Raw genomic sequence first — 12,082 nt, forward strand, 5'->3', positions numbered from 1 at the left:
CTCTTCGCCTTCCACTTCCTTTTCTACGAAGACTTCGTTCACGGAATATCATTGTAAGGGACCCTTGTTTGAAATCGACTTAAATCGCAGTTATTACGAGTGCATCAATGAAAAAAATAATGAAAATTAATAAAGGAAAGATTGTTCTACAATTATACATGCTTATTTTCTGTTTGATTGCAGAAGGACGTCCGCAATCACAATGTCAGATGCGGAAGGGTACGTGTTGTCACGTGTGACTGTCTTTTTAGCATTACATAACAAGAAGCCGGCAACATATGTTACGTCACCTAATTACATTCAGTTTAATGTAAACTGATGTAAACAATAAGTCATAATCAGTTTTAGTTTATTTGCTACAACAAGAGTGCCACATTCCACAGGCACAGGTTTGGAATAGGCTGAGAGCAGTCATACCAGATTAGTGTCACATTTCTTTTTTATTACCGGTAACCGGCATATCCGGGCAATTGATTATTTTCTTGAAAACATTGACGTTAACTCTCTACATGTGATGTGTATAGTACACAGTATTTTATCCGCAAGAGACTATCTTGTGAATGAAATGTTTAAATACACCTAAACATATTTCACATGTTCGGCTTGCAAATGATGAAAAAGAATGTCAACAGCATTCATCAACATGTATAAAAACGTTTTTACTTCAAAAAGTGAATTATTCAAAACAGTAGGAGTGTGTGCCTTGGCAATCATGTCATGCTAATTCATGTTAACCTAGAGCAGGGTGGTTGGGTAGCCTGGTGGTTGGGTAGCCTGGTGGTTGAAGCGTCGCTTGTCACGCTGAAGACACAGGTTTGATTCCCCACATGGGTACAATGTGTGTAGCCCATTTGTGGTGTCCCAGGCTTTGATGTTGCTATGATATTTATAAAAGCGGTGTAAAACCTAACTCCATCATGCTAACCTTGTTGACCTTGTCGAAAGCTTTGTGCAATATGTGTTTTGGAGACTTAATTTTGAAGGTAAACACAAGTTGGGCCACCGACTCACTTTTATGCTAGACCGCCTCTGGTCTAGTGGTAGGGCATGCGCCCGGAGAGCGGAAGATCCGGGATTTGATCCCCGGCCGCGTCATACCAAGAGACATTAAAAGATGGCACCATGTTTAAAACATTTGCAGATAATTTTCTGAGTAATGTGATTCACGAAAACAACATTGGGAACAGTGTGTTTTCAGCTAAAATTATGTCATCAGCGTTAGAAATTGGCACTAGTACTATAGTCCTTACCAAACTGCCCAATAGTAAAGGTATCCTAAGGACTAGTAGAAATTGGCCCATTTTAAAGGTTTTGCTATATGTTATCATTATAAGGACTAGTGGACAAAAACTGTTAGTTTCTAACCCTGGTCATGGTATTTCTTTTTCAAATGTAAACTGTTCAAGTATTATGTGACACAAAGAATGAAGGAACATTCAGTGAAATAACTTCACCTTGTTAAGCGTAAACAAAGACACGCTGATAGCTTTGAATTTCAAAACACAAACAAATTCATTGATTGGTTGAATCTACAAAACTTACTGCCTTCGTGCCCTATGGTAGAGCGTCTGCCCAGAGAACACAAGTTTTGGGGTTCAGTCAGCATTAAGGGGATAAAACGGACTGGTCAGCTAGAGTCTGTATACTGTGTCTGAGTGGGGTATTCATGTTAAACTGTGGCATGGTATCTCGGAGGGCTAGCACTATGAAATCAGCATTAGTCTGGACTAGTGCACACAAGTGCGCACGCACGCTGACACACTGACACACTGACACACACACACACACACACACACACACACAACGTGATACTAAACCCCACCACCTCGCCACTAATGATAACTATTTATGTAGGTACTTCTGAATTGGGCTGCAGGGATATTTAGAAATGGGAAAGTTGTGTTACTGATGAGGGTGTTTGGTATTTTAGAGATGATGTTCCTATCGCCGCCATCGGCGGTGGTCCAATGGATCTGTTCACTGCTCTACAAGAAGTATTGAAGACCTCCCTCATCCATGACGGACTAGCAAGAGGACTCCATGAGTGTGCCAAGGCACTTGACAAGTAAGAGAACTTGTACATTCATGAGTGATTAGAAGGTTCAATATTCAATTGCACACATGCCTCTTGTCTATTAGGTTCATGTTTCCATTTCCCCATGGGAACCAAGGTTAAAATTGATCCCCATTACGCTATTGCTTATAGTAAGAAGCAACTTAATTGGATTTCTGGTCTGGTCCAGATTTGACAAGATATGGCTGAAATGTTTGCTGATAGTGGTGTAAAACAAGTAATGTATCATTCTCAATTTAGCCAGGCATCCCAATTTGGAATTTTCTCAAAATGTTTGTCTAAGGTTCTTATAGCTTATTCTGGAGCGCCATTAAAGTGCAAATATTCATTGACAACAATATTGTTACAAGTTTAACACAAAAAGTCTCTTCCCTACCATCATATATTTCGTAAATAACCATATGATTCACAAACTCTGTATTTATGTTCCGGTGTACAAGCCTGTTTCCCCCAATCAGTTTTGTCATGACGTGACTAGTAAATATGTAACAGTTTACAAACAGAGAGGGCGATATATTTGCACTGGCCCCAAATTCCATAAGTGTGTTTGCAGTGAAGGACAATTCGTGTTTCAGACGTCAAGCTTTCTTGTGCATCCTGGCCAACAACTGTGACGAACCAATGTATGTGAAGCTGGTGGAGGCCCTCTGTGCTGAGCATGGAATCAACCTTCTCAAGGTGAGGGTTTGGGGATACATCGTGACATAGGCAGGCAGTGATGGCAAGACTGAAGGGATAAATAGAACGAGTACCCTGTCAGTCATTTTATTACTGTTGGTTCAGTGACTTACGCAAGCCAGTTCTACAGAAATACCAGAGTTTGGCGTGCTTGTCAAAGGTTTTGAGATATTTTAGTACCCGACTACAAGTGGACATGCACCATGTCTCAAAATGACATGATATTCCTGTTCAGTCTATGAAAAACTGTAGGGCATGGGGCAACATGTGACTAAGAGTAAGAAACATCTGCTCTGCAAAGCCTTGGTTGGCCATATGTAGGTTGGCGGGGGATATAGAAACGGGTTCCGTCCATTTCTGGAGCAATACTCATAAACCGTTCAATATTTTTTCATCAAACTTCGCAGGTCTGTCAGGTACATGCTGAACTGGTGCCTTTTGCTATTTAGAAATTTTAGAAATGTTTATTTTTTTACGTTTCCATGGCAGCAAGATGGACTTAGGTTCCAAACTCTTCTTTTTTTTACAATTTCCCTGACAAGTTCCACCTCGGTTAAAAAAGGTTAGGGTTTGTTTAGATTTAATTATGTCATAAATTCTGCAACAGGGGCGGGGGATATAGCCACGTTAGTGGCAAACTCTTGTTTGTCTTGTTCATATATCTGTTTGTAGAAGACTAAGCCTGTGATGAAAGTACATGCTCCCTCTTCTGAAATGATATGAGGATTAGCTTACAAAATGTCTGAGGTTTACAGTCTTGATTTGTTCATTAGCAATTTGTGTATACATCATGGCTGACAGGGAAAATATATTAGCTTAGCTTGGTTTCAACCAGTGTCACCTTAGTGTTGCAAAGTAGTGGAGTTTACCCAAGTTGCCGTCACATTTGTTGGACACATGCTGATTTTGTGTTATCATACCTGATACAGGACCATTTTTTTAGCAGTTTCCTATTTTCAGTCACCATCACCATCCTACACCATCTAGTCTAATTTGAAGTACAATAGATCTTAAATGTCAACTGTGTTCTGCTAAAAGGTTTTTGTTCATTCTGCTTTTTTAGTTGATTAACAGAATGTTATCCTGTAGGGTTTGGTTTGTTGTTTTACGCCGCACTCGGCAATATTCCAGCTATATGACGGCGGTCTGTAAATAATCGATTCTGGACCAGACAATCCAGTGATTTACATCATGAACATCGATCCACGCAATTGGACATGCATCAACCAAGTCAGCGGGCCTGACCAACCAATCCCGTTAGTCGCCTTTACGAGCCTTTTACAGCAAGCATGGGTTGCTGAAGACCTATTCTACCCAGGATCTTAACAGGTTTATCCTGTAGGGTCCTGGTAATGTCCAGGGCCCACTTGCATAATGCGATTTTAGCGCTAAGATGATCGCAACTCCCATACTTTTACATAGGCTTACAATAGTTGTAGCGCTAAGATCGCTTTGTGAAAGTGGGCCCAGTTGTTTCTCTAAGCTTGATTTGGCCCCCTTATGGCAGTCATTCTATGCCATTAGGTTTGTTCAAACTGATGCTCAAGACATTTTGGTTGGTAAAATAGAGATCTTTCTATGTGGCAACATGCATATAGCCAGTGTCTGAATCACGGATCCAGTGATGAAGACACATGCTCCCTCTTCTGAATCAGGGTGAGGATTAGCTTTTACAGTGTCTGAGGATCAGCTGATAATTTCATACCTGATGCAGATCCATGTTTGAGCAGTTTCCTATTTTCAGGTATCATTAAGCTTAATGATATTTCCTCCTGTAGCATAACTCATATTTCCCTCAATGATGCATCCCCTTGTTAGTTAACAGTGGTAGAAATTAACATTTTTGTCCACTAATCCTTACAATGATAACATATAGCAAAATCCTTCAAAATGGCAAATTTGTACTGGTTCTTATGATACCTTAACTATTTTGCAGTTTGACAAGGGCTACAGGACAAATGCCAATTTCTAACGCTGGTTAAGAAATAAATAATGTTCTTACACCATCTAGTCTTATTTGAAGTCTTTGAACAATAGATCTTAGATGTCAACTATGTTATGCTAAAAGGTTTTTGTTCATTCTGCGTTTTTAGTTGATTAACAGAATGTTATCCTGTAGGGCCCTGGTAATGTCCAGGGCCCACTTGCTCAAAGCGACTTTAGCGCTAAGACGATTGCAACTCCCATACTTTAACATAGGCTTACAATAGTCGTAGCACTAAGATCGCTTTGTGAAAGTGGGCCCAGTTGTTTCTATCAGCTTGATTTGGCCCCCCTTATGACAGTCATTCTATGCCATTAGGTTTGTTCAAACTGATGCTCAAGACATTTTGGTTGGTAAAATAGAGATCTTTCTATGTGGCAACATGCATATAGCCAGTGTCTGTGAATCACAGATCCAGTGATGAAGACACATGCTCCCTCTTCTGAATCAGGGTGAGGATTAGCTTTAACAGTGTCTGAGGATCAGCTGATAATTTCAATGCCCAAGTGGCTTTGGTGAAGCCTAGTGGTTAAAGGGTTCGCTTGTCACACTAAGCATCCAGGTTCGAATCCCCACTTGTTTGAGGTCCTCCATCAGTTGCATGGATTTACTCACAAGCTGCCTGACCCGTGAAGATCGGGGTAGAATAGGTCTTCAGCAACCCATGCTTGCCGTAAAGGGCGAATATGCTTGTCATAAAAGGCGATTAATGGGATTGGGTGGGCAGGCTTGCTGACTTGGTTGATGCATGTCATCGTATCCCAATTGTGTGGATCGATGCTCATGATGTCAATCACTGGATTGTCTGGTCCTGTTAGTCACCTGTTAGTCACCTCAAGTGCTTGTGAAGACATGTTACCATATTTGCCTTTTTATCCCCCGCCGCGCGAAAGCGCGAAGCGGGGGATATAGTATTCACGACCGTCTGTACGTCCGTCCGTCCGTCCGTCCGTACGTCCCACCTGTTTGTTGCCGCGATATCTCAAGAACTAAACACTGGATTGTCTTCATATTTGGAACTATGGTGTATATACAGACTCCAGTCGGTTTTGGTGACCTTGATCCCATTTTCAAGGTCACAGCAGACAAATCTGCTTTTAGAGTTGGAAAACGGTGTTGCCGCGATATCTCAAGAACTAAACACTGGATTGTCTTCATATTTGGAACTATGGTGTATATACAGACACCGCAGACACCAGTCGGTTTTGGTGACCTTGACCCCATTTTCAAGGTCACAGCAGGCAAATCTGCTTTTGGAGTTGGAAAACGGTGTTGCCGCGATATCTCAAGAACTAAACACTGGATTGTCTTCATATTTGGAACTATAGTGTATATACAGACTCCGCAGACACCAGTCGGTTTTGGTGACCTTGATCCCATTTTCAAGGTCACAGCAGGCAAATCTGCTTTTAGAGTTGGAAAACGGTGTTGCCGCGATATCTCAAGAACTAAACCTCTCGATTGTCTTCATATTTGGAACTATGGTGTATATACAGACACCGCAGACACCAGTCGGTTTTGGTGACCTTGACCCCATTTTCAAGGTCACAGCAGGCAAATCTGCTTTTGGAGTTAGAAAACGGTGTTGCCGCGATATCTCAAGAACTAATCGCTGGATTGTCTTCATATTTGGAACTATAGTGTATATACAGACTCCGCATACACCTGTCAGATTTGGTGACCTTGACCCCATTTTCAAGGTCACAGCAGGCAAATCTGTTTTTGGAGTTGGAAAACGGTGTTGCCACAATATCTCAAGAACTAATCGCTGGATTGTCTTCATATTTGGTACTATGGTGTATATGGCGGGGGATATTTCGTCACTCTGTGACAAATACTTGTTAAGAACCATGCTCCATTTACCAATGTTTGAACTAAGTTCCACCAACACTGAATTTCTGAAAACCTGAACCTGTGTATGGTTTTTATATAAGCATCCCCCTTTGTAAATTTCCTAAGCAAACATGGTGTTAATTCTGTCAGTACAGTATGTGTTGATGTCTCCATGAAAATTGGACCATGTTGAATTGTGTATGTTATTGAAAGGTATTGGATTTTGTCAGGTGTGTGAGAAATGAATCTGATCCAGTGATGAAGACACATGCTCCCTCTTCTGAATCAGAGTGAGGATTAGCTTTAACAGTGTCTGAGGATCAAGTAGCTGATCAGGTCAAACTTGGTGCAAGTGCCCTGTGAAGATCCGGGTTAGAATAGGTCTTCAGCAACCCATGCTTGTCGACTAACGGGATCGGCTCATTGACTTCTTGATGCATGTCATCGACTTATCGTATCCCAATTGTGTGGATCGATGCTCTTGATGTCAATCACTGGATTGTCAAGTCCAGACTCCATTATTTACAGACCGCCATCATATAGCTGGAATATTGCTGAGTGGCGTTAAACAAAAAACAAACAATCTATATCCCATTTTCAACCATGATCAATCTGTTTGACACAGACTGTGGTATTAATGTGTTTGATGGCATCCTTATGTTTACAATATGAAGACACACTAACTCAGCACCATTCCAAAGCCACCATTGCTCTGTGGTGATGAATCATACTTACACGCCGACTTGTGATGGTCATAGTGAGAAGATTAAATATCCCGCATGAGATTTGACATACAGAATGTTTGTTCATTAGCAGTCAAATGTAGTTAGTTTGACCTCAGAAAATTGTCCACAAGTCAACGTTTGAAAATGTGGCTTCCCAACTATGCATCTGTTGCAACAAAGCAGATGAGTAGCATAGTGGTTAAGCATTGGCTGGTCACGTAAAAGGTCTGGGTTACATTCTCCTCATGGATACAATGTGTGAATGTCAGTTTTGGTGTCCCCAAATGTGATATGATGCAAATATTGCTAAAAGCTTCATAAGACCATACTGTCACTAATCTGGAAGAAGGGGGCACGGGTGGCCCAGTCGTCGCAATTCGCTGTGCAGAGTTGCGTCCCTTGGGCATGCCAGAAACCTATGATTGTGGGTTCGAATCCCGGTTCGCCCTGATTATGTTTCTAGGTTTGTCAGCACCATACCCGTGCTCATGGGTTTCACTGAAGTGGTAAATGTCTGAGACCTGCATTGCTTCGGGCTTTCCTCCCACATTAAGCTGACACGCTGTGATATAACTGGAATACTGTTAAAAGCGGTGTTAAACCCAACTCACTCCCTCTGCATCTGTTGCAACAGGCAGTTGGGTGGCCTTGTGGTTAAAGCATTTGCTGGTCACGACAAAAGCCTAGGTTTGATTCCCATCATGGGTACAATGTGTGAATGTTATTTTTGGTGTCCCAAATGTGATTTGATATGCAAATATTGCTAAAAGCATAAGACCATACTGCCTCTATACTGTTAGAACAGCATGATTTTTGTTAATGGTGTTTTCTGTCAACCCATTTCTTCAGTACCTTTTCATAAGCTTTTCTGCTTCAGGTTGATGACAGCAAGAAGCTGGGCGAGTGGGCCGGCCTATGTAAGATAGACAAGGAAGGCAAGGCCAGGAAAGTTGTAGGTTGCAGTTGTGTTGTCGTCAAGGACTACGGAAAGGAGTCCCAGGCCTTGGATGTCCTCAATGAATATTTCAAGACCAAAAAGTAAACATGTAAAGAGCTGACAATAAATGCAGTGAAGTAAATGTTGGTTGTTTGTTTTGTTCTGAAATCACAAATCACCAGATAAACAGAAGTCCGAAGGACTCCTTGCTTGTATGAGTTGTCACAGGGGCCTGCTTCCTTTGGGACCTGGTTAAAATTATCACTCTTGCTGTGGCTAAAAAAAATAATAGCCTTGGTTCTCAGGCACCAGCTGCATCATCATAATGTCTGCTGCACGTTTCGTTTTTATTTCTATTTTCATACAAAGTAAAAAAAATAAATAATACTTTAAAAAATGTGTTCCAGTATAGCATGCAATTTCTTCCCTTTTCATACTCAATGTTCATGGGCTTGTTTATGAACACCACCTGTTAATTTGGTTACATACTAGGTTGAACAAGCAGCAACAAAAACAAACTACAGCCCACACTATATTTTCAAAAGTCCTTGCCTGAGAACCAATTCTTTTTCTTTCTTTTTTTAAGTCTTTAGTACAAGGCCAGGCTCCGAGACATGGCTTTATTGGGGGTCTTTTACCCTGTCTGCTTAATCAACTACTGATTTGTCTGTCCCCAACTGAATTATTTACAGGCCACCAGGATATTGCAGAAATCAGCAAATAACAAACAAAATTTGCCAGGCTGTCATCAGGGTCCACAGACTTCAGTAGCTGCAGGCCTTGGCTTAACTCTTCAGGCCCTCCATATACATTCAAAGTTTAATGAAACCTAATATCCTTTAGATTTAAGACAAAGAATACAAATGAAATTCGGTAACATTTTACTCAATACTTTGACTTTGACTGTGCTTGTAAGAAGCGACTAAGGGGATCGGTGACTGTTGCTTGCCATCATCCCAATTGTGTAGTAGATAAATGCTCATATGTCAGTTGGATTGTCTGGTCCAGACTATTATTTAAAGATGGCTGTCCTGTAGCTGTATTGTTGCCGAGTGCCGCGTTAAATGACAAGTATAATGTACGAAATGTCCGTTAATTAATTTCACTGTCTGAGATGACTGGTCACTCTCTGCAGGTGAAGACCGCCTCTGTGGTCTAGTGGTAGAGCGGAAGGTCCGGGGTTCCCTCCCCGACCTCGTCATACCAAAAGACGTTAAAAGATGGTACTTGTTGTTACCCTGTCTGGCGCTCGGCATAAAGGGGCTAAAACAAGGAGAAGTTGGCTCGGAGTCAGTATACTGGGTCTGAATGGGGTATTCATGTTTAACTGCGGCATGGTATCTCAGTGAGCTAGCACTATAAATCGGCATCAGTCCGGACTAGTACAAGCAGCCACACAAACACACACACGTACATGCACCTCGCTATATAAGTGCAATAATCTTGGACGCGACGTTAAACCCCATTTCATATTACCTCTCTGCAGGTGAGACGGACACCCTCAAGTGGGTAGAAGAACGAACAAGGAATCATTTAGATGACTGCAGTATGTTGTGACAAGTACACGTAAATTTACTGCAGGACATATGGACTCGTACAAATTTGAAACGACAGGCAGGGGCTTATTGAAAACTTCTTTGTCCGTTTGCTACAAAATCGTACCGATAAAATGCAAAATAAATATATACCCGAAAGCAACAATTCGCCTTAAATGGCATGAAAGTTATTTATTTGTCCATACCAACTGGTCACCATATTTCAGACATTGTCAAGAAGGGGTGCCTTGTGGTTAAAGCGTTCGCTCGTCACGCCGAAGACCCGGGTTCGATACCCGACATGGGTAAAATGTGTGAAGCCCATTTCTGGTGTCCCCCGCCGTGGTATTGCTGGAATATTGCTAAAAGCGGCGTAAAACCATATTCACTCACTCACTCAGACATTGTCATGAAGGGGAGATTAGTTGTTTAAACAAACTGTGTAATTGGTGTTTTTATGCATGCTGTTACAAGGGGGTCTGCACTGTAAGCTGAATAGCTCTACATTGGCACGTGTCCGGCCAACCAACTACTGTCTTTTCTGTTATAAAATCCTGTCAAATGAATAGTCTGATTCAGTTTTGAGACTATCCCTGTTGTCCGCGATGCCCTTTAGCTGCTATGTTTATTGAGCAGACCCCCTTGTAACAACAAACATTAAGCCACCAACAATTACATGATAGTTTGTTAAACAACATTTTCACACTTCATGACAATGTCTGAAATTATGGTGACGAGTTAGTATGGGCAAATAAATAACTATCATGCCATTAAAGACGAATTGTTGTTTTCGTATTTATATCTATTTGGCATTTCAGGACAAACACACATTCCACATGCATCTAAGCGACACAACACTGAACACCTTGTCTCCTACATTACATGAGAAAATACCTGGTTGTTACGCAGTGGAAGGCGACGATCACGTGTCTGCCTTCTGCGCAAACTCCACATGAAATTATAGTGAGTGAGTTTGATTTTACGCCGCTTTTAGCAATATTCCAACAATATCCCGGCGAGGGACACCAGAAGTAGGCTTCACACATTGTACCCATGTCGGGAATCGAACCCGATTCTTCGGCGTGACGAGCGAACGCTTTAACCACTAGGCTACCCGACCGCTCAAATTATACAATTATTGGGGAACTTATCGTGATTCTCTTATGACATTGGGAATTAAACGTGATTCTATAATGATGACATAGATGGGGAACTAAACGTGATTCTCATATGACATCACAAAAGAGTCACATTTAGTTCCCCATCTATGTCATCATAAGAGAATCATGTTTAGTTCCCCATCTATGTCATAATATTCGTTCATTAAACCATGGCGACATTTCGTAAATATTTCGAGTGGCGGGGACTGTAGCAGGCGACTAGTTTATCTTGGCCGGTGATGAAGCTGTAGCGTTGCCGACACATCATACGGCACTAGTTGAGTTAAGGCCTCTGCAAATGTGGAGAAACTTGGATTGTGTTGAGGCGCTAGTGGAAAAAGCGTACATAAAATCCACGCATATTGCCTTCAGGCATCCATGAACCACAGGCGTCTGTATCTAAAAATAGACGCCCTCATGCATATTCATGACCATCTCCACACGCTCGACTCCTGTGCATGAACACAACATAATATTGGTATTATGTGTGGCCTTTCGAATTGGAAATATTTAGTAGTAAAGTCCTCTAAATGATACAGTAGTATTTAAATAATCGGCAAACTGTTTTCGCTTACGCCAGTGCATCCTCGATTATCCAGTGTCATATCCATTCTATTCTGATCTACATGGACCGATGGCGGCGTAGTTACTGTGCAGAGCCCGTATGTTGGGGTAGGTTTTGAAATAACGACCGGATCAGCTACATGTTTTCCTGTTAGATTTGACACCCGTGAAGATCCTGGTTAGAACAGGTCTTCAGCAACCCATGCTTGCCGTAAAAGGCGATTCATGGGATCGGGTGGTCAGGATCGGAGACTTTGTCGTATCCCCATTGCGTGGATCGATGCTCATGGTGCCAATCACTGGATTGTCTGGTCCAGACTCAATTATTTACATCTAGCCGTCATATATTTGGTATACTGCTGAGCGCGGTGTTTAACAACAAACAAACAATATAACAATATTAAATTTATACGGTTACCAAAGAAATATAAGCAGGTGAAGCCGAAGGTGCAAAGCTGTTTTAGTACTAAAACTGTCTAAAAGTTATGGAAGTGAAATGTTTTCGAAGATATGTCTATTCTCCAAGCTGCCTTAGCTGTCTTAAATTTCACGAGGAAAGCCCTGATTTATTTTCCCTCCAGCATATGCTAAC

At 41.6% G+C, this 12,082-nt stretch overlaps 1 protein-coding gene across 1 annotated transcript; it reads left to right on the plus strand.

The window, feature by feature from the left end:
* LOC124142235 (40S ribosomal protein S12-like) lies at nucleotides 1-8,373 on the plus strand. The gene is made up of 5 exons (XM_046510578.2): nucleotides 1-53; nucleotides 184-219; nucleotides 1,931-2,065; nucleotides 2,650-2,752; nucleotides 8,172-8,373. Exons 2-5 carry the CDS (start codon nucleotides 203-205, stop codon nucleotides 8,334-8,336), a joined length of 420 nt encoding a protein of 139 aa, XP_046366534.1. The 5' UTR covers nucleotides 1-53; nucleotides 184-202; the 3' UTR covers nucleotides 8,337-8,373.
* Nucleotides 8,374-12,082: the final 3,709 nt, after the last annotated feature.

The sequence above is a fragment of the Haliotis rufescens genome, unplaced genomic scaffold (assembly GCF_023055435.1).
Source record: "Haliotis rufescens isolate VD_foot unplaced genomic scaffold, xgHalRufe1.0.p SCAF_2, whole genome shotgun sequence".
NCBI lineage: Eukaryota > Metazoa > Mollusca > Gastropoda > Lepetellida > Haliotidae > Haliotis > Haliotis rufescens.

What these genes read in the sequence shown, in the direction of transcription:
- LOC124142235 (XM_046510578.2), top strand. An exon ending in TGTGCCAAGGCACTTGACAA is followed by an intron (nt 2,066 to 2,649) that starts GTAAGAGAACTT and finishes TTCGTGTTTCAG; the next exon opens with ACGTCAAGCTTTCTTGTGCA. An exon ending in ATGGAATCAACCTTCTCAAG is followed by an intron (nt 2,753 to 8,171) that starts GTGAGGGTTTGG and finishes TTTCTGCTTCAG; the next exon opens with GTTGATGACAGCAAGAAGCT.